The following is a 22453-nucleotide window of genomic DNA, read 5'->3' on the forward strand; positions in this document are numbered from 1 at the left end:
TTTGGCGTTGTTTCTAACAACTTTGCACATATTTAGACTGATTTTCTTGAGCATTTTTCCTTCTAATATAGTTCAAGCTCAGTCAGACTGAATGGAGCATGTCTGTGAACACCATTTGTCTGATCTTGCCACAGATTCTCAATTGGATTTACATCTGAACTTTGACTAGGCCATTCTGGCACTTAAATATGGTTTGATCTAAACCATTCAATTGTAGCTGCGGTTGTATGTTTAGGATCATTAGCGGGAAGGTGAACTTCTGTCCTATTTTTAGTTTTCCTCTGCAGAGGGTTTGATATGTTGGATAGAAACTTTAATTTTAGCCTCATTTCCCCAGAGCTCCATCTTCTATATGTTTGTAGTGCTATTAGCCAATATTACACTAAAATCCCTCTAAACACAGAAAAAGCACTCTCCTACTGCGGCAACCAGATGTGCAGCAGCAACAACACTAGCAGCTTTACCATTAAGCTAAATAACCATTATATTGTCATATTGGTGCATTATGTGTAGACTGGGACTCTGATTCAGCAAAAGATTTAGAACAGAAAGAAAAGGACATACTGAGCTTTTTGCATGGCTGTTCTAATAAGGCATGGTAGAAGTCAGTCACATCGGTTTTCTGTTACAAAGGATCAAGCATAGTCATGATCTTTTGTGAACAAAATCACACTTAAACAATTCAATTCAGTTTATTTATATAGCGCCAACTCACAACACATGTCGTCTCAAGGCACTTCACAAAAGTCAGGTACATACATTCCAATTAATCGTAATCATTGAACAGTGCAGTCAGATTCAGTTATTTATTCAAATTGGATAAAAAGTTTTTCTGTCTAAGGAAACCCAGCAGATTGCATCGAGTCAGAGACTTGTAACATTCACTCCTCCTGGATGAGCATGTAGAGACAGTGGAGAGGAAAAACTCCCTTTTAACAGGAAGAAACTTCCACCAGAACCAGGCTCAGTGTGAGCGGCCATCTGCCACGACCGACTGGGGGTTTGAGAGAACAGAGCAGAGACACAAAAAGAACACAGAAGCACTGATCCAGGAGTACTTTCTATGGGAAGGAAAAGTAAATGTTAATGGATGTAGCTCCTTTAGTCGTTTCATCTAGAAAGAAAGAACAGATAAACTCTGAGCCAGTTTTAAAGGTTAGAGTCTGAAAGAGAGCACATAGAGTTAGTTACAGTTAAGCTCAGTCAATTGCCATGTCTAGGAGAGAGAAAGGGTTAAACACTGAAAGACAGGGCCATGTGGATCATTGGTAGAGGGTGAGCATTAAGTTGTTGCCAGCAGAAGCTCGGACGATGCCCCTCTCCACAAAGGTGTCACAGGTAGACACAGAGCCAGGCCAGGTGTAGCTTCTAGGAAGAGAAAAGAGAGAGAACAAAGTTAAAAGCTGAAATAACAACAAATAATGCAAAATTGGAGAGTAGTGTGAGAATGTAGCAAAGAGGGTGAAAGTGGTCATTATGTCCTCCAGCAGCCTAAGCCTATAGCAGCATAACTACAGAGAAAGCTCAGGATAACCTAAGCCACTCTAACTATAAGCTTTATTAAAAAGGAAAGTTTTAAGCCTAGCCTTAAAAGTAGACAGGGTGTCCATCTAGATCCCACTGATGGTCATTGTTATACTAAAAACCACAACGACTGGGATACTTCTCTCTGTCAGATTGACCATAACCATTGGAAAAGAGAAGGGGTCACACAGGTAGCAGAAATGGAGGGTGTGTTTGCACCTCAACCATAACTAAGCCGGTTTAGGCCAAACCTGACTCCCCTTTACTCCATCCAACAGGGAGGGAAGAAGATGGAGGTAAAAAAATAAGGAACATAACCTAAGCCACTCTAACTATAAGCTTTATCAAAAAGGAAAGTTTTAGGCCTAGCCTTAAAAGTAGACAGGGTGTCTGCCTCACGGACTAAAACTGGGAGCTGGTTCCACAGGAGAGGAGCCTGATAACTAAAAGATCTGCCTCCCATTCTACTTCTAGAGACTCTAGGAACCTCCAGTAAACCTGCAGTCTGAGAACGAAGTGCTCTGTTAGGAACGTATGGAACAATCAGAGGAGGAGAATTTTAAATTATATTCTGGATTTAACAAGGAGCCAATGAAGGGAAGCTAAAACAGGAGAAATATGATCTATCTTTTTAATTTTCATCAGAACTCTTGCTGCAGCATTTTGAATCAGCTGAAGGCTTTTAACTGCATTTTGTGGACATCCTGATAGTAAAGAATTACAATAGTCCAGCCTTGAAGTAACAAATGCATGGACTAGTTTTTCAGCGTCACTCCTGGATAGAATATTTCTAATTTTGGCAATGTTCCGGAGATGAAAGAAGGAAATCCTGGAAACCTGTTTAATATGGGATTTAAATGACATGTCCTGGTCAAAAATAACACCAAGGTTTTTTACTTTATTACCAAACAAAATGAAGGGGAATTTGTCACATTTTACTGTTGGAACACATTAATCCAATGATCACTCATTCTTGTAGCAGGATGATAAAAGTTCATGTGCCTTGGAGATGTAACCTCTAGACGTTTGTATAATGAAAAGCCGACACACCGAAGTCTTGATTAGTGGTTATTTTTATTCACAGTATAGAAACCAGCTGACAGAAATTTTTCAAAACTTATCAAAAATCTAATTAAACAAACAGATAAACGCATAAAGTGCAGCGTAACAAAAGAACAGAATTTACCCTGCAGATCCAAGCGGAACAAAAATCAATATCAGTCAAAAGAAATTACTACTCGGATGAAAAATAGTAACAATGGTGTGGTAAAGTTTGCAAACAGTAGTGATATTATGGTTTAAAAATATTGAGTAGTCAATTAAGCATTTCATTCTCAGAAAACATTTGTTCCCAACATTGGTGCACATGAAAATAAGAATTCATTCAAAAAAATTTGTTTCTCATTGGCAACAAGTTGTTAAATCACAATAATGTCAAGACAAAGAACTGTGCGCCAGTATATATAGATATGCAGACATTTGGATTAAATCATTTAGGAGACAATAAAAATGCCTGATGAGGCATTTTAACAGCAGCTGATTACAGACGGAGTTTTAAAAATCCTTATAGGTTTGCAAAAGTCATTGGAATCCCTCTAGATGACTTTAGAAAGAAAATTGTGCTGCATGAAATGTATCATATAAACCCTACAGTCCGTTTGGATGTAGACTTGCCTCTCCACCCTCTGGCGAAAACCTAAATTTACAAAATATTCAAGTAGGTATCTTAGTTTTTACATTCTTTTCAGATGTTTTACCCAAGTGACAATGTGCCACATCTGTGCAGTAGTGTCCCATGTGCTTTTATTTCCTCAAACATAACATTTGTGCCTGCAGACCTTTAAGGCCCCGCACGAGTCGTCCCATCTCATGTGATTTTTATTTGAGCCCGTGGGATGTGGTTCATAACGATGTGATTGCTGCAAACAGAGAAATTAACTGCTAAGTCAGGCTGCTTCAGTCACATGCACCGGGCTGACACACACATTTTCACTACTTACTCAAAGCAGTCCGAATATTTCATCCTCCTGTAGTACTTTGCTAATTTGATGGAAAAGATGGTGCTGGGAATGAAGAACATCAAGCACCAGCCCAGACTGAACCAGAACGCATTCTAAAAAAAAAAATAAAAAGATTTCAGAAACAGAAAACATTGATGAAAATGGGATAGTAACAGTTAATCTTAAGAATAAATAAGGAATTAAGATGATGTCTGTTCTCCTCACCAGAGATTCCACCATGTTAACACAAAGGACCACCTCAAAAGAGTCAACAGCTCTGGCAACGGGCTTGCAGCGGCCGACCTGTTGTGTGACCTGAGGAAATGCGTCAATCTCAACAAAATATTCACCAACAAATTTTTGCAGATAAAAAGATCTGAAGAATTTATTTTTACCATAATAGTGGCCCAGTCAGCATAAGCAGTGAAGTAATCCACCTGACAGTCTAAAAACCTCCTACTTTCCTAAGATTTGCAAAGATAAAGTGGTTAGATTCCAAGAATTTGTAAAAAGCTTAAAAGCTGTAAAATATATAAATTTAAAGAGCTATACAAAATCAGTTATGTTTTTTAAAGGGTAGATTGGTTACGATAAACAAGAAGTTCAATAAATATAAATCTGTTCTCACATTCCTCCAAATTCTGATGCACTTTGTAGGTCTGAGGTCAATTTGAACTAAGTTACATTTCTGAACATTTATAACCCCATCACGCTGCTGTATCTGCCTTGCATTCATGGGTTAGGACATACATATGATAGCATACTACAACACGCAGCTTTAAGTAAAAACTGCCTTGTTTTTTTTATGCTGTAGCATGCGTTACCTGATCTCCAGCTAAGCCAGGCTCCCAAATATGTTTTAGTTATGTTTAAAGATTCTAGGGCACAATCACATGTAGGCCCCACTGCTTAAAAAAATGTAAATGTCGCAGCAATGACCCGAAAATGGCATTATTTAAACTCATGCCTTAAGACGCGGGTGCTCGGTAAAGACTCTCTAACCACAGCAAGCTAGATGAGGCTGATATCTCAATGGAGTTGAGTCCTATTTTCTCATTGATTCAGAAAAAATGTTTTTTCAAAAAACTGGGTTCACTTATGGACCACATGTTGAGCATTGGACTTTCAGCTCTTTATGGTCAGGCGATCATTAAGTATGGAAAAAGAGAAAAAGGAAACATCCATCTTGATGCAGTAGCACACTGTAAGTTTTACACCCTTCATCCCAAGATTCAGGTACAATGCAAAACAGCTGGATCATTAGTGACACACGTACCTTATAGACGAGACAAGACTTGATGTTCGTCAAAATGCACTTAATTTTTTTCACATTTTTGTGAAAAAAAGTGCAGCCACACTGGAAACAATGTGACAGCGGCTTTACTACTAATACGCTAAATTTACAGTTCTAAATTCCTCATCAACAAATGCATACTCTTAAAAATAAAATCTGTTTAACTACTGCTGTGCTACAAAATACATGCATAACTGAAGACAAATTCAGCTGGACACCAAATGCAATTCATGCCCTGGGGATGTGGAACCAACAAGCAATGTTTCCACCACACACCCATAATAAGTAAGTCATGGCACCTCCCCCACTCGCTAAATGACCTCAGGATTAACAGACCACACGGAGCACATTTCTTCAAACTCATGTGACTTGTGGCTCTACTCACGGTCTTTACAATCTGTGTTGTATTTGTGTTGAGAAAGTCTTGTGCTGCTGCAACTTTGCTCAGCACCTCCCCCACTGTTCCCTGAAAGGGCCAGAGAGAACAGAATGAGGTCAAGGATGGAAGATAGAGGAGAATGAACGGCCACTGCTTTCTGCAGCTCCAGGTCGCTGTACTCACATTGATCTTTTCTGTGGTGGACTGGAGGCTCTTGATGGATGAATTCAGGTTTTTCTGGGGGGCAGAAAGCAGTGGATGTCTCGTTAATGTAAACGAATAGCCCATAAATGGGTGGCAGAATGGGAAGAGATGACCGGAGAGATGAGCCGAGCCCTCACCACTTGTGGAAAGACAGTTACTTCTATGTCGGCTTGAATTTGCCTTAATTTCAAAGCTTCATTTTGAAGTTCATCTTTAATGGCAATCGGCTAAGAACGGACAAAAAGTTACAACAAAGATCAAAAGAGAAGTAGGAACAAAATGTGCAAAACGTTTAACAAACTAGGCTTTAATGTCAAGAGGCTCACTTGCTGTTGACTCAGGATTTCAATTTTATCTGCTGTTGTATTCAAATTGATGCTTGACATGGCATTCATCTATAAAGCAAAACAAAGGGTTAAACAGTTTACAGGAGCACATAAATACATGTAATGACAACAACTCTACATATGAATAAACCTTACCTGCTGTATGACTGCGGTGCTGTTAAAATTAGTCGCCTTGGCAGAGATGTTTACAAGTTGATTTTTTATTTCAGGGCTCAGGAGATTGACTGAAGACAGGGTGACATTAGTTTTCTCAAACTCCTCTCGGATCTGTGCTGTGTACTGTGTGCATGAGATAATTAGACAATATATTTAATAAATGCTAGTAAAGGACAAAATAAATAATATTTTAAGATCATTAAAAGATAATAGATATTTAGAGAGCAGCATGGAAACTCACTTTAGACACATTGAGTATATCTCCAAGGTTTACAAGTTCATGCAGGTGGAGCGTCGTCCACAAAGGTTGGTTTTTCTCACAGTCTCTGAAAAGGTTGACATTAAATACATCTTTCATCCACACGTCATCTCAACAAATAAAATGCCACTCATAGATGTTTTAGTCACTCAAGCTAAACAAGAAGATACAAATTCCTGTGATCAGTAGCTGCTCTAGTATAAATGGTGTCCTGGGCAGGCTCCTTCTTCTGCAAACATCTATATACTGCAGTTTTAATGCTTGTCTTAATCCAGGGTTGTTCTAATGCCAGAAAGAATGACAAATGCTCTCTTTTTTTCATAAAGAGAATAAAAGTTTTATAAATCTCAAATTTTATTTTAAATAATCTCTGTTGAATGCAGAATAATCCAGTTCAGGTTTGACGTAGACGTATTTTAGATTTTGAACCAGAGATGGGTTAAATCTCCAGATTCCTTAAAGAACAGTTAAATAGCCCTTTAATTCAGCCCTGAAAGTCAAGTCAAGTTTTTCAGCAACAAGGCACTCAAAGTGCTGTAAAAGTAATCTAGAAACCAGACAGTAACTTGCGTCACCAGCAAGCAGTATCACACGGCCATATTTAGCAGACGTGCGATTAAGAAAACGTTGACATATTCTGAAGTGCTTGTGGTGTCCTTTGACACAGTGGCACCCTGGGTGCTAAAGCATTACCCAGATCAAAAACCATTACAGCCTGTTAGGAACAGTCACAATTATAATAAAACTGTAAGTATTTAAACATTACTGCATAAACTATGGATGAATGGATTTGTTCCTGCATTACAGCTGAGGTGGTGGTGCATACCTATAGATATCAGAGATCTTGATGTTGGTCTTGAGTCCCAAAGCCGGGCCTAATTCCAGTTGTGGGATTAAACCTGGAGTATCAAGGAACTGTAGGCAGGAAAGACAGCGAATCAGGGATCTTTTAATGCATGTGCACAGGTTTTATATGCTATATGTTTAAGAATATTTACAAAAAGCATTCATGTACCTTCCAGTTAAAGAAAAAAATGATTGACACCAACAGATGAAATGTTGAAGACTTTATTATGTATTGCCTAACTTCTCTCACACATCAACCCAAATAAGAAGCAGTGAAAAAAGAAACAATCCTGTGAATGACAAAAGATTAACCACATGTCTGGAAGTCAAAACCCATCTCTGGTATATCTTGAAAGCCCATATAAATGGTTCCAAACGTTTCTTTAAAATTTTGTCGGTCGTACTTTTTGGCACAGTGTTGCTGCAGTCCCACAAATCATTTCAATTGTGAAGTATGAGAGAAATAATATTAAAGCTTGGGCCTCTTTGCTATCACAGTGCTTAGTTTGCTTATAACGGAAGCTAGAATCATAAAATGTATCCCATAAGAGACGCAGCAGTTCAAGGCCGGAGGCTGAAGAGATGTTTTGTAAGGCAGCAGGACTAAATGAGGGAGATTCATAGCTGGGACCTGACTTTTACTTGCTTAGTGAGCTTAATTATGACCTCAGACAACCATGACTTTACAAATGAATACAGTAAATACAGCAAAAGTATTCATACCCTTTGAGCTTTTCACATTTTGTATCATCAAAACTAGAAACCTTAGTGTATTTTATTGGGCTTTCATTTATAAAACAAGACAAAGAATCACGTAACAGAGAACTGGAAGAGTAATACGTGGTTAAAAATTAAAAGAGTGTTGCGAGTATTTGTGATCAGCCTCACAAATTCAACCCTTTTTAGAACCACCTTTTACTTCACGTATGTCACTAGCAGTATTTCAAATGTACTGAAATTGACTGAAATCTTTGCCTATTCCTCTATGCAAAATGTCATTGTTAAAGGAAAGTATCCACACAGCATGATACTGCCACCACCATTGCTGGGGGATAATATGATGAGAGTGATGTCCAGTGCTAGTTTTTATCCACACATAATGGCTTTGCATGTAAATCTGACCAGAGCACTTTCTGCCACTTGTTGTGCCAGAGAGAGAAGGACCAGGAGCAGCTGCCCTTTTCATGGCAACACAAGCTAATCAGTCAAAGATACCTCTTTTTTCCACAGATGACTACGACAAATCATCAGATAATAGCAGTGATTCAATTTAAATTCATCGGCTTGAAATGAATGTGGAGGCAAATGCTGGTTATGGAAACGAAACGACTCTATCAATGATTCAGAACAGTGGAAAGACAGCTAACTAGTACTACCAAGAAAAAGAATACTGAGTAATCCGACCAACAGTCATCCCTGGAGCTCACTCGGTATAAATCCCTTCCTCCAGATCTGGGAAGACGGCCAACAGGAAGAGCTCTGCATCTAGATGAATCAGCTTGGCCGCCAATACAGAGAAACCTGTCTTCCACCCCAGCACCAAGGAGAAAACACCAGAGGACTGTGGTCACAACAAATGATAGGAGCAAACTAACTAAAACCAGAGTAATTCCACTAGAAAATAGGTTTGATCCACTTCTACAAGACCCTGACCCCCAGAAGGAAAGCTCACCTTCAAACACCTTCAACTCCAGGTATAAGAACAGTAATGGAGCCATGAATGAGATAAATTGCTTTTGACGCAAGAAAAACACCAAAGTGCTTAGTTTTGTCAATAATTTGGTATCTGATATCTCAGAGAAAATAGAGATGATCACAGCTGAGCATCCAACAGTGAAAAACTTCATCATACACACAGGAGCCCTTGATGTTGTGAAGAAAAGAATCGGAAAGTTTGAAAGAGGATTTTATTCATTTGCTGAACAGTCGAAGGTGTCAATACTGAGGTGTTTTCCAGTGGACCTCTGTTGACCGTCCGTCGTGGAGATGAGAGATTTAGCAGACTGCAGATGCTGAACAAATGGCTTGGGTCCCCGATGGGAGAATGCTGTAACATCTATGTGCTAATAGGTAACAGAAGAAACAAAGCTACTAAGAAAAGAAATAGCAGACGACAATTAAACTTATAACCTATTCCTTGTGAAGCGCAACTTTCCACGTAACAAATACCAGCCACTAAATCATTCAAACTGGCTCTATTAAACATTGTGTCAGGAAACTAATTTTAAAACAATGACTTTATTACGAAGCACAGTCTTGATGTTATACTTTCTAAGTGAGAGCAGGGAGTATAAGACAGGGGCAGGAGGAGCTACCTTGTTTCGTGATTTTGACTCTTGGATATCTGGCCGCCCAGGTAAAGAGCCTTGCTTGAACTACGTTTCTGAATGTTTACAGGCGTCCGAAATCCAATGTAAACTCTTCAATGACTTCAATGACCTATCTGTGATGTGTTGATTATGAGTGTTTAATCATTGTTGGAGACTTCGTCCATGTTGACAAGCCCCAAGACAGTAGGACAGTAACTACATGATAAACTTAAAAACTTTGGTCTGATTCAATGTTAAACACACAAACTGGGACATATTTTGGACTTAATTATCAGTGAGGGTCTGAACATTCCCAAAGTCCTTGTTGCTGATGTTGCCCTATTTGACCACTTTTCTGTTATCTCTGATAGCGTCATTTCCATTGACTCAATTAGCCAAAGAGGTATTATAAGAAAACACTTTGGAGTAACGCTTCACCGGTGATAAGTGAAAAAAGAGAGCGTGGAAAAGCTGAACGGAGGTTGCAAAAGACTGGACTCCAGGTTCACTATGACATCTACAAAGAGAGACTTCACAGATATGACTTACAACTGAAGAATGTAAGCGTATCTTTGTTTTCTGAAATCATCCCCAAAAACATCAATAATGCTCGTGCCTTGTTTGCTACGGCCCAAAGGTTAACAAACCTTCCTGTGTCCGTAGCATCTGAACTCCACTCAACCAGGACCTCCAATGAATTTGCTAACTTGAACACTGAGAAAATTGCCCAACACAAATGTTGTGTCCAATCAGAACAAATTTGGACAAAACGGCACAATTCTACCAAATCAACCACAAAGGCTTAGAAGGAATTATACATCAACTAAGATCATCTTCCTGCGATCTTAATATTTTACCCACAGCTTTCTTTAAGAAAGTTAGGCCTGTCATAGCATCTGATCTGATTCAAATAATAAACTCATCCCTTTTGCAATTTGTTTTCCATTAAAACAGCAATTATAAAGCCACTGTTGAAAAAAAATGTGATATTGCAAAATTAACTACATAAACTACTTTGTGATGGCCTATCAAAGTAGAGCCCAAGAAAATACATTGACTGTGGTTCTAACATGACAAAATGTTAAAAAGTTCAAAGGGTATGAATATTTTGCAAAGTACAAGATAGAATATTTATATCTTAGAATATTAATATCTTACATAAAAGTTTTTGTGTTATCAGTTTGGTCATATTATGTTTTGAACTCAGATTTGACCTTTAGGGATTAAAACACATTTTAAATGTAAAGGTAACTACATTCTTTCTTACAACTATGTGTGTGTACATCTCTACCTGTAGCAGCAGGCCATTGTTCCATGGTCGACAAATTAATGTATACATGTTTCCACCCAGTAAGAAGAGCAGCAGCACCACTATCATGAAAAGCCAGGAAAAGAGGATGCTGAACCCGGCTCCCCTGCAATCACATCCAGGTTAAGAAGGTTAAAAACATCCTCAGGCAGCTAAATGTAAACAGTGGGATGGTCTCCTGCTAGCATCACTCACATCATGAGAAAGATGCCTCCACAGTCGGAGGTGCAGGAGCGGCGGGTGGGGTCTTCCTTGGGTGACAGACCCAGAGGGCCCAGAACCAGACCCAGGATGTTACAGGCCACCACCAGGAGGACCACAAAGCACAGGGCCACACCTACCCTCCATCTAAGAAAAGGCGTTATAATAATTAAGAGAATTTTTGTTTTGTTTGTCTGCTATTTTTCACATATTTCACACATATATTTGAACTTCCATAGTTTTTACCTAATATCGTCAGCACTTTCCACTTTAGATAAGTACGTGTCGATGTCACTCTGTACCTGGTCCAGATTCCTTGACATATCATTCAAAGCTGACAGATGGAGCTCACTGGAAACCTGTGAAATCTGTGCTTTTATGTAATTCAGCTGCTTTATGCTGTCTAAAAACACAAAAGCAAACACACACGTACCAATCATTAAACTTATTCATGTAGGAAAATTTGCAGTGACAAATGTATTATTCACTCACTTTGAACTAAATCATTAGTTTCATTGGTCACCCTCTGAGGAATCGTGCGGAAAAACTCCTCCGCCTGTAAAATTATGAAAACAAATTTTAGAAATATAGCTGTGATGTGTTCAAATTAGAAGAAAAGTAGATTATTGTTAGTGTAATTTCCTCTTCTGGAAAAAAGGTTCCTTTGCTGTTACCCCTTCACATCTACGAGAAACCAGCCAGTTGTGGCACAGAAATCATGCATATTGACATCATATCTTAAGTTAAAATCAGTTTTCAGGCCACAAATATCTGTATTTGTTTACAGTTGCCACTAACCTCACTTATTTTGGACTGGAGATCAGCTTTTATAACTTCATCCAATGCAGATTGAAAATCATGCAGGCTGGGAAACTGTGGAAAATAGACACACAAGCAACTTATGCTTAACAGTTAACCAACATGTTGTACCTTAAGGTAACAGAGGAGGGCAGCAGAATGCAAAAACAGACATTTATAAGCAATGTCACCAAAGGTCAAAAAACATGAGCCATGTTCAGAGTACAATAATATTTGCACGTTTATTTTCTTCAAAAGTAAACAAAATCTATTTTAAATGAAAATGATGAAGGGTAGGAAAGGAAAGGAAAGGAAAGGAAAGGAAAGGAAAGGAAAGGAAAGGAAAGGAAAGGAAAGGAAAGGAAAGGAAAGGAAAGGAAAGGAAAGGAAAGGAAAGGAAAGGAAAGGAAAGGAAAGGAGATGACAGAGATAGAGTAGTTTAGGAGGTGAGAAACGACCGGAGGAAAATCAATCATTCAGACAAACCCAAGAAAAAGACGAGGATTCGTTATTTGTGTCAATGTCTCAGTCTGCGTCAGATGTAGTGTGATTGCGCAAGCCATTTCTCCTGTTTATTAATTCAAATATGCTTAAGGGCAGAATTTCTGTATTATGTAAACTGGGTAGTCAGTCCTGACTCATCTCTTCCATAAAACATTTTAGCCAACAGAACGGGATGTTTAGAGCCTTCTTGTTTCAAGTGTCCTTGTCAGTCAGGCATTCTGGGAAAATAAAATTCACCCATTCAAGTGGAAAGAAAAGAAATAAAACAAGAATGATTTAAGTTTTATATTTTAGGCCTTACAAAGCCAGCACTTACAGAAATGGTGGTATCTACTGTTAGTTTCTGCACGTCTTTAGTTAGGTTTTGACATCCTGTGCAACCTGGCTTGGACAGCGTCTGATTGATCTGATCTCTGACAGCAGTGACGTTGGCCTGAATACGGTCTATGCTGGACTGCAGTTGAACCAGTGAGGAGTTCAGCTTGTCCAGCCGGTCACTGGTGTTTAAGCTTTCTGCTCATTCAAACAAAAAACACACACAAAGATTAGGAACTGTATGCACCTCTCTTTACTGACCTTTGTGTCGCTAATAGGCCTTAATCTTGAAACTAATTTTCACTAAAACCCGCATTGGAGGCCACTAAAATGTAAAGCAGGTCTTTCTTCATTAAAATATAACAACTACAAGCCACTCCACACTAAAGATGTGTGAAAGCTTTGAAATACAGGTGCATCTCAAAAACTCCTGTCATATCATTAAAAAATACCATATATTTTGTGTAACTAATTTCAGAAAATAAAACGCATATGATATAGTTTGATTACATATACAGTGAGTGACCAGAAATATAAAAATATTTCACAGAAATTTAATTTTTTGAGATGTACCTGTACATGAGCTTTGCATGTTGTTTTTAACTCCCTTGGCTTAGGATCAATACACTCCTTCAGTAATTCTTATTCCTATATCATATCAACACTTTGCCATTCGGTCATCTCTTCATATTTCCATTTTGTACTTAGGTTAATAACACCACTGCCTATTAATTTGTTGTCATTTTTATGAATCATGAGGATAAAAAGCAGTGAATAAATGGACTCAAACTAAAGGTTGGATTGATTTTACATGTGAGATTAAGCTGCTGCAATAAAAGATGAATTTTCTTTACTTTTCTTACACAGTTATACATATTAAAGGAATTTTTCACCTTTCAGCAAAGCAACAAACATATTTAACAAGTACTAAATCAGATCTTATTTATTTAGGAGTTGTTGTGCTGTCCCGATATTTTTTCACCTCACAGTGTAACTTTACTTTATTTACCCTTTCAGAAATAGTGCTTGCTTATTTTGGTGCAATGACAGTTTCTTTGAGAACTTCTGCAATTGATTTTCTAGTTTTACGTCTGAGGACAGAATCTGATCAAAATGGGGCCCCAGATACAGTAATGCTTGCATCTTAGGTTTCCGTGTCTCAGAAAAAAACATAAATAAGACACTGAGAAGCAGATTAGATGGAAATCTGTCTCAACACTTACTCAAGCTTTGGGGCTGCTTCCAAACTAGCCCAAACATTCAACGTTATGGGGATGAGAAACAACATAATGAGATCAAGTATTTTCTGCACTGAAATCGGCTCTATGTCCATCTAAAACAAAACAGCTACTCCACACAAACCCTCAGTCAGGAGGCTTTTTTACTACCTGGTTTGTTTGGCCTTGCAGTAATGTTCAGTGGGAGCAGCTGACGTGTCTGTACTTGCCTCTGTCTTTTATACATTTAAATCCTAAAACTACTGATAAAAACAGCTAATCAGAAAAGGAAAATGCACTGCATGCACAACAACACATTAATTCATATTGGAGCAGGAAGCAGACATGCTAGTTTGCAAACATAAAGATATGCATTTGCATGCTCTCCTAATAGAGGTCAGGTCTTGCACAAAAATCATACCTTGGTGTAGATGTCTGACCAACTGCAGAGCTGGGTCAACAGTTCCTCTAAAACGTTGCTGGACCTTCATTCCCAACTGACGTCCAATGTCTGTAACACACAAACAATTTAGTGTGCGACAGGCGAGGCAATACAGTGGTTGCTCTGTTTTAACATTTGTATTCCCTGTTCTTACCGTCTAAGTTTCTGGTGACTTCCTGCACAATTCTGTAGCTTTCATTCACCACATTTTCCACTTGCTGAAGTCAAACAATCAAACATTAAACAACATGTGTACATAAAGGTTAAACAGCAACATACAGTGCGATAAATTACATGTAATTATGGTACCCAGGCCGTCTTACCACCCTGTTCTCATAATGCAGACTAAAGAACTTTGGGGTGAAAGAAAAACGGCACATTTAGTTTTAGAACTTCATATGGTTAAAAATTGGAAAGGTCTGGTGTACATTTGTATTCACCACTTCTGAGTCAAAAGAACCAGCGTTCACTGCAACTACAGCTGCAAGTGTTTGCACATCTAGATACATTTTTCCCATTCTTCTTTGTGGTATCCTTAAGGTCAAACTAAATGGAGACCATTTGTAAACAGCAATTGTTATATCTGCTATTCTGAATGAATTTGCTCTTGTCCAAACCCTTATATTGTAATAATGGATGAAGTCCGATGTTAGTTTAGTGCCACATAAAACATTTTGCATGTCCTAAAACACCTTCTTCCAGATGTTTACTGTGTTACCTGCATGACTTCTGGCAAACTGTAAACTGGACTTCTTATGACTTTCATTCAACACAGTGAATTTATTTATGAAATTTCTCCATAAAGAATAATTTTGCTAACGTGTCAACAGATTCCTCCATGTTTCCATATTAGGTTTGCAGTCAAGCCATATTTTTTTCATTTTTAGATACTAAATTTCTGTGTAAGAGGTTTAAAGATTGTTTCATAACCTAACCCTTCTTTAAACTTTTCCATGACTTTGTTCCTACTGGTTACAATGGATTTTATTTAGGGGTATCAGAAGTAAAAAGGACTAATCACTAATGGACAGCACAGTTCTCACATTTTTATGCATGAAGACGTCTGAAAACCATCTATAATTTTACATGCAGTTTACAATTATGTCCTGCTTTGTTTTGGTCTATCACATAAAATTCCAATATAATACAGAAAAGTTTGGTGTTTGACATTAAGTCAAATGTGGAAAAGTTAAATGTGTGCGGAAACTTTTACATGGCACTGTAAAACCTATTAGTCCGGGGTATATTGATGCAGTGCAGAACTTCCTTTGACCAAACAAAAGCTAGATTATTCATAGTTTAAACACATAGTTTGAAGCTGTCGGTCACCAACACTTGGACCTGTGTAAGACGTTTTAACTTGCCTGTGGCACAGCTTTGAGGAAGGTGCGCATGTCATCTAGAGCGTTGTGGAGCTCCAACGGACTCTGGTTCACACTCACTTTAAGAGCTTGGTTGCTTCTGAACATGCAGATGTTACCAGCACTGCAATAGGAAACAGAGAAAGAACAAACAACACATGAATGTACAAACAGTTAATTTTCTTAATGACTAGACGGTTTACCCAAGAGATGCCCACACACAGTGAGCTGCACACATTTGAATGAGCTTCTCATTATGTCTCTTGAAACAAAAAAACACACACACACACATACTCACAAGATAATGATTGTGATTGCAAACACGCTGAAGTAGAGAGTTCTTCTGAGACAATGGATCGAGGACGTCTGCTTCTGGTACATCTTCCCACCACAGTTGCCACAGCAGCGACAGCAAGCCACGAAGAAGCCAATTATGGGCATCAGGACGATGTACAGGATGCCAATGGCGATACACACTAGGAAACCCACTTCATACATCAGGATCTGAATGCAAAAACAGACACAGTAATTAGGTATCTGTGGCCTTGTATGATACCACATCCAAGGGAGATATCAACAAACAAGGTTCCCTTTAACGTTTGACAGATTACGACCCTGAGGATTCCAGAGTCTTAGCAGCTTTCAATTCAATTCAATTCAATTCAAAAATACTTTATTAATCCCAAAGGGAAATTAAATTTTCAGGGCATTAGCATCTTTTTTCATAAAGACTTTCAGATTCTCGGCTCAAAGACCAATAAACAGCGGAAATATTAGTATCGAAAACATCAGTGCTTTTATCTTAGAGGGAAAAAATCTAAACAAATACATCAATAAATTAAGTTATGTGTGATAACGTTGAACAAGCGATGGGCACACGGAGAAAGAAGCTGGAAAAAGACATAAAAGCCATGAAACCAGCTGAAATCTGCCTGTATTTAGAAAACAATCCTGACTCCATTCAGAGCAATGGGGTCCTAAACGATGGCCTAAAATGGGGTTTCTCATTTCTGAGGCATTTAACAAGAAGCATGTCATGATGGATAAAAGCTATGAGCTCTCTACAGACTTTTGCAACATTACAACAAGCAAAATATACTGACAGCATTGTTTACAGAAATATTTCTCAACTGTTCCAGTGAACAACGCTGAGGGAAGTGGAAAGAACAAGATTTAACCCTAAACCAACAGTGACCAGCTTCTTCTCGCTAGTCTTCTGACAGAGACTCAGAAAACGGCCAACGGCTACTCACAGAGAGCTCAGGAAGATCTGGAATTAGCAGGTAAGTTAGGCACTCAACTACCATCTCTCATGGCCTATGTAAATGACCAATGCTCAAGACTCCACTGCTGAAGAAAAAGTCTACTGAAGCCTTTTTTTAAGTTTGCTATAGAGCGTTTGGACAAAGCTCTGCATGAATTATATATTTGGAGAATATATTCTGGTAAATATAGACCGAAAGTAAACTCTTTGGACCATGTTTGAACAGGGAATGGGTTTGTACATCACCCCAAAATCACCATACCAACAGTGAAGTCTGGAGGCGAGAACATCCTGGTTTGGGGATCCTTAAGCATATTTAATACGTATTGTATGTGCCATTCCACTTTATGACACATAATCTAATTTATTGACTTAATTGTTTTGATTTCTTGGCATGTGGGTAGTACTGTGCTTATACTAACATCTGCTTTGAATTTCATGCCAGTAGCTTCATTAGAAGAATATTTCCTGAAAAAAAAGTTGACAGGTAAAATACTCATTTTCCAAGTTGCATATACATCGAACTCAAGTACATTTACTTACTTCAGTCATCTGATCTTGATTTGACAGCCCTTGCTGAGGATCCTTGACTATTTTAAGGATTAAATCTAAGGAGAAATGAGAGACAAAGTTGCTTTGTGTTTCTGAAATTGAAGAAATTTGAGACATTTTCAAAGAACGCTGATCTGCTGTTTTATGCTGCCCGCCTCACTGCTCTAGTCACCTCTGTGTACATATCCTGGCCAGTGTGTCCTGTCCATTATGAAACATTTTTATAATTTTCCCATTGTAGGAGTGGAAATCTGACACCAACATCGTGTGGTTACTAGGAGGCCTTCAGTGGGAGATCACACAATGCAAAGCCTGTCATTTATGTTACCTCTAAACCCTGTTATTGTGGATTTAATTCAAACAAAAGGCTGGTGCTGGTAACAGAGAAGAAATATGCAGGTGCTGATCAAACAAGCTTTATATGTTCCTTTTACGATCTGTGTGACCTCAGACAGCAGCCTGCTATAGATATAATCCCCTATTCTTTTATTCACAAACATTTATACATTTATAACCTGAGGTGAAGGGGTTTGAGCGACACACAGATTAGAAAAAGTCATTAAAATATTACCTATTTGTCACAAAAGGTGAAAGGCAGTGTTCATGTATCTGTTTAACTAGAAGGTTCAAAAGGATTTCTACACATCATTAAGTGGCTTTTGTTTACAATATACTCAATAAATCCATTGCAATTGAATTTACTAAGAGCTTAAGTAGTCAGGCAGGTTTTTGACTCTAATTTGAAATGAATATAACTTTGGAGGGATGAGTGGAACAAAGACTGCTTTATAAACCAACTTCAACAAATCACATGAGCATAAAAAGGTCCGCGGGTGTGGTTCAACCCTGAAAACAATTGACCTAAAGGCAGGAAAGAACATAAATGTTAATGATGACCTATGCAAATTACTGAGAAATTTCATTTCCTGACTGGTTGACCACTTCTGTGATGTTTATGTGCTGCGGTGAAGACTTGTATGTTGCACCAGTTCTTCACCCCAAAGGTAATGTGGAAACCACATTATTTTACTGTGGTTGGTCCGTGAACTGACAGCAGGACATCCATACATGTCCTTAAGCAAAATCTTAAACGGCAGAACCAGAACACAGCAGCAGGTTCACTTACCTTCAGGAAATGGGTGAGGCTGGACCGTGTAAAGAAAGGACTGGACGAATGGCATCAGAAAATCCGCATTGGTGTTCTTGTTGGGAGTGTTGTTGTACTGAGGCTGGGTGAGGTTCTGAGCGGCTTCGGCTGCTTGACAGGTGAGCTGCGCAGAAACGGACCGGGCCAAGCTGAGCCCCAGCAGCAGCATCACTCCTTCCGCAGGACGGTAGGGCCATCTCCACATATACCCACGTAGGCGCATGTTCACAGGTTAAAGTGGGTTGAAAATGTTTATCAGAAGAAGAAGGCACGGTTTCAGATGATTAACTCATAGTGTTCGCTCTGTCTGAATACACCTGGAAACAAAAAGCAGACTGAATACAATGCTGCACTCAGAGAAGAAAGAAACCCCAATGATTAGAGAGGACTCTCAAAGAAACCCACAGAGTGACTCACACAAACACAAAGAGATAATAAAAGTGTTCCCTACAGTGAGACAGTGGGAATAAATGTTTTGTCCCTCAAACTATGACAATGACATTTTAGATAAAAGGGAAGTCATAGATGTTTAACAATGGTCTATTGAATGTCTAAAACAGATGTGCTTTTCCATGAAGTAACTTCCGGCTTTCGGAGGTTACAAGAAAAGTCAAGAAAATGACTGTAACCTGACAGACCTGTGTTCAGAGTGTAAACAGGCGCATAAACTGCAGTTACCTGTATCACCATGTTTATCCCAAACCATGTTTGTTCTCCACAGCTCCATAGACTGGAATGTTATGTCTTTATATGTGCTCATTTAACTCCCTGACACAGGAAATAATACTCAGAAATGTCTTTTTTTTTTATTTGAACACACCTAAAAAACAAAAAACAAAAATGATTTTAAGACAGTACTAACTTTGTTAATGAGTTAGTGGTCACTGAAAAACACGTATCAAAAATGATACATTTAGGGTTAACTGAATAATCCGACTGTGGAAAAAATGAATTAACAAACACAGTGAAAACAGCAGAACTGAATTTTCTCACCTGGCCTCTGGATACAAGCTGTCTGAGCATGTCCATAAGGTATGGGCACTAGGAGAAAAAAACGTGAAAAAATAAGATCAAAGGGAAGATTTGAAAAGAAAATAAATACACACTGTGAGAAGCAGTAGTAGTTAAAGTTAAAGTTTCTCATTTCCTTTCAGCCAACTCACCTTTCTAAGCCGAACAGCAAAGTTCTACTAATGTCCACCTGATCCGGAGTCATTCGGTGGGGGGTGTCAGAGTATTTCAGTGCCTTAGAGGCAATCTGATATGGTCTGCCTCTTTAGGGAAGTAGTCTGTGCGCTGGAGTCCAAAGCACTGGCAATGAGGAGGGATGGAGGGAGGGGAAGAGAAAAGAGATTGGAGAAGAGAGAGAGAAAAAGGGAGGGTCCTAAAAACTAAACAGATAGAGGCAGGGACGAAGGAAGAAGGAACATGTGGGAGACAAAGAACATTACTAATAAACTTCCCTAAATGGTTTCCTGGATCCTGGATTAACCAAGTTTGTAAAAGGTCTCTTTAAATGATTTACTAACCCTGACAGAAAAAAAAGAAAAGCGGACACAAACACTGACCACACCTGATTTAAAGCAAGGGCACCTATTTGTATCCTGGCAAAAATTACCCTGCTATAATCACATGATCATGCAAAGTGAGTCAAATCTACAAATGGCCGAATAATACTGCATCCAGCTTTATCTGTGCAGAGGAGGAGGATAGCTGGGGTGGATACAAAATATCTAAAGCATGTCAAGGAGTCCTGCCAGAATTGTTCACCACATACTTGTGGATTATTGGAAACAGCTGAGAAATGTGATGAAGTACCAAAAGAAAGAAAGCTTTTCAGCACCACTCTGCAGAGGAACATGTAAAAACAAGAAAAAAGATGCCTCTCTGTCTGAACATCTCTTCAGACTCCAACAGCTTCAGGAGAGGAACTGCGATGTGATAAAACCTGTAGAGACATACCTTCCCAATGATTAACCCTTCTTTTAATAATCGCTGCTGTAGGGGCGGTTTTGAGCCTGCAATTTACAGGAAAATGGAAAACTCTTTTGTTACAGGGGCAACCAAAGCTTGAGTTAAATACCTGTATAAATGTGAAGACATCTTCTAACATGGGCTGCTAGGAAAACAGTGGAGTGACTATGTTTGTTCTTCTGTTTCCTTTGATCGGGTGCACACTGACTAATCATCCATAAATGCTTAACCTCCGCCCAGTGTCATCAATTACAAGTTGATCCTTTAATCTGTTAATCTAAAGCTTTGGCACGTGATCACCACCACAACCTTACAGGGCATTAAATGAATCTGTTTTCTGAAACAGCACCTCAATGTCATGCACATTTCACTCTTACAGTCACAACAAACCTTGTTCGCACACCATCAGAATATGTTTGAAAATTCATCTTACTGTTATCTCACTGAAAAATTGGGAAAAATCTTACATTTAATGTAAGTACATTAAGTGGGGAAAACAGAGTTAATTACTTGATTTACCCTCCTTTCCTCACGTTATCTAATTTTCTTTCCCTCCTTTTTTCATCACTTCATTATGTCCTTCCTTCCTTGGTTCCTTCCTCTCTCATTTTCTGTCTAGTTACATCTTTCCTTCCTCACTTCCTATCCTGTTGCATCCTTCCTTCCACCATTCCTTGTATCCTTCCCTATTCCTTTTATCTTGTGTCCTTCTTTCTTTCCTTCTCTTTCCCCCTGACTCCTTTCGGTCTTTATGTTCTCCTTCCTTTCTTGTTGCTTTCCTTCCTTCCTTCCTTTTCTCCTTGTATTCTTTGTTCCATCTTTTCTTGAGTCCTCCCTTTATGTCTGTCAGCCTTGTTATTTTTGAAGGACCTATAATGAAAGCCTATCAATCACAGAAATATCTGCCATAAATTCAGCTGGATATTTTTGCATTTTGATTTTTGTTGGTTAGAAAGTTCTCAGAAAACCCGAGTCTCTCTGGCCGTGTTGCTAATAATGCAGAGACGACGCAGCGCTAAATTAGGCACATGAGGAATGGAGTTTATAATAGCAACACCAAAATAAAAACATAACTGATACACACGGACATTACTAGACTACTATACTTTACCACGTTGTGTGGGAGGCTATGCTAACACATAGCTCATGATGTAGCTGTCAGGAAGCCAGAGGTCCTGGGTTCGAGCCCAGCGTCTTCGATTGTTTTTTATGCTAGTGAGTCACGGCTAACATAAGTCAACGTTTGGATTTCCAATAAACATCTAAGTTTTATGGACCTACCAACCGTCTACACCTAGATTGTAGTCGTCCAAAAACTAGCTAATTTAAACTAGAACGTTGTTTTCTGAACTTGTAAAACTGCTCAGTGGTCATGAGTTGTTTTTTTTTTCCACATACGTTTATTTCACAGCAAACCTACCTTTAATGTTGGTTGTGGAAAAGCTCAGTCTTAGTCATATCTGACCGAATAACACGGTTCCACTTAAAGCCCCAATAAAGTTGAGTTGTGTTTAGCTGTTTACCATTGTGATGGTAGGACAGAAAATGCCTTTTCTTGGCGTCCTAAACAAACATTTGGTTTGTAAATACAGTCTAACGGTTGTCTTGGAAACCCGGTGGCTTTTAGGATTTATTTTTCTATTCTTCCTGCTTCTCATCCTCACTAAGGACCTTCAAGTTAACATCCGCTTCTCAGCTTCTGAGTCGGATCTTGCTGTTTTGTACTCTGTAAACATTCGTTAATAACTGTGAGATTTGCGATTATTTCATTTTACGCGAAAAGAAACATTATTTTTAACCTTTCTTGGTTATTCGCCACATTATATGGGGTCCTTCTTAAAAACTACGCCACCTAGAAAATTTGAACATGAAATACATGATAGATCATACAAAATAGTTTATTCAATCTGTAAAAACTTAAAAAATTGCGATTTTATATTGTCTTGGGGCTGAGACCACGACAGGGTTAAAACATTTAAAACTACACCACCTAGGCAGACTTGTTTTACACTGATGACAGAATATACAAAGCAAATATAACGGTTTCAGAT

At 38.6% G+C, this 22453-nt stretch overlaps 1 protein-coding gene across 2 annotated transcripts; it reads right to left on the bottom strand.

Annotated features, from left to right (window-relative positions):
- Positions 1-2579: 2579 nt before the first annotated feature.
- On the bottom strand, positions 2580-22017 carry prom2 (prominin 2). Of its 2 annotated transcripts, XM_047352145.1 has the most exons (27): positions 21823-22017; positions 19592-19819; positions 19422-19469; positions 19107-19248; positions 18408-18745; positions 17273-17337; positions 15764-15969; positions 15469-15589; positions 14259-14322; positions 14084-14173; positions 12447-12643; positions 11627-11701; positions 11321-11384; positions 11075-11231; positions 10823-10975; positions 10610-10733; positions 6990-7078; positions 6146-6230; positions 5884-6027; positions 5728-5796; positions 5539-5628; positions 5381-5434; positions 5204-5284; positions 3920-3988; positions 3750-3839; positions 3525-3637; positions 2580-3443 (listed from the first exon to the last, which is right to left on the bottom strand). In XM_047352145.1, exons 5-27 carry the CDS (start codon positions 18649-18651, stop codon positions 3392-3394), a joined length of 2496 nt encoding a protein of 831 aa, XP_047208101.1. In that variant the 5' UTR covers positions 18652-18745; positions 19107-19248; positions 19422-19469; positions 19592-19819; positions 21823-22017; the 3' UTR covers positions 2580-3391. The 2 variants fall into 2 exon arrangements, with proteins under 2 accessions (XP_047208101.1, XP_047208102.1); XM_047352146.1 differs by lacking the exon at positions 19107-19248.
- Between the last annotated feature and the right edge of the window lie 436 nt (positions 22018-22453).

The sequence above is a fragment of the Girardinichthys multiradiatus genome, chromosome 22 (assembly GCF_021462225.1).
Source record: "Girardinichthys multiradiatus isolate DD_20200921_A chromosome 22, DD_fGirMul_XY1, whole genome shotgun sequence".
NCBI classification, from domain to species: Eukaryota; Metazoa; Chordata; class Actinopteri; order Cyprinodontiformes; family Goodeidae; genus Girardinichthys; species Girardinichthys multiradiatus.

Excerpts from the sequence above, each read along its gene's own strand:
- prom2 (XM_047352146.1), bottom strand. The coding sequence starts at position 18,651 with ATGCGCCTACGTGGGTATATGTGGAGATGGCCCTACCGTCCTGCGGAA. Across the intron at positions 10,734-10,822 it reads GGAGGCATCTTTCTCATGAT|GGGAGCCGGGTTCAGCATCC; the intron begins GTGAGTGATGCT and ends ATGTGATTGCAG. Across the intron at positions 5,435-5,538 it reads TAACTGTCTTTCCACAAGTG|AAAAACCTGAATTCATCCAT; the intron begins GTGAGGGCTCGG and ends TCTGCCCCCCAG.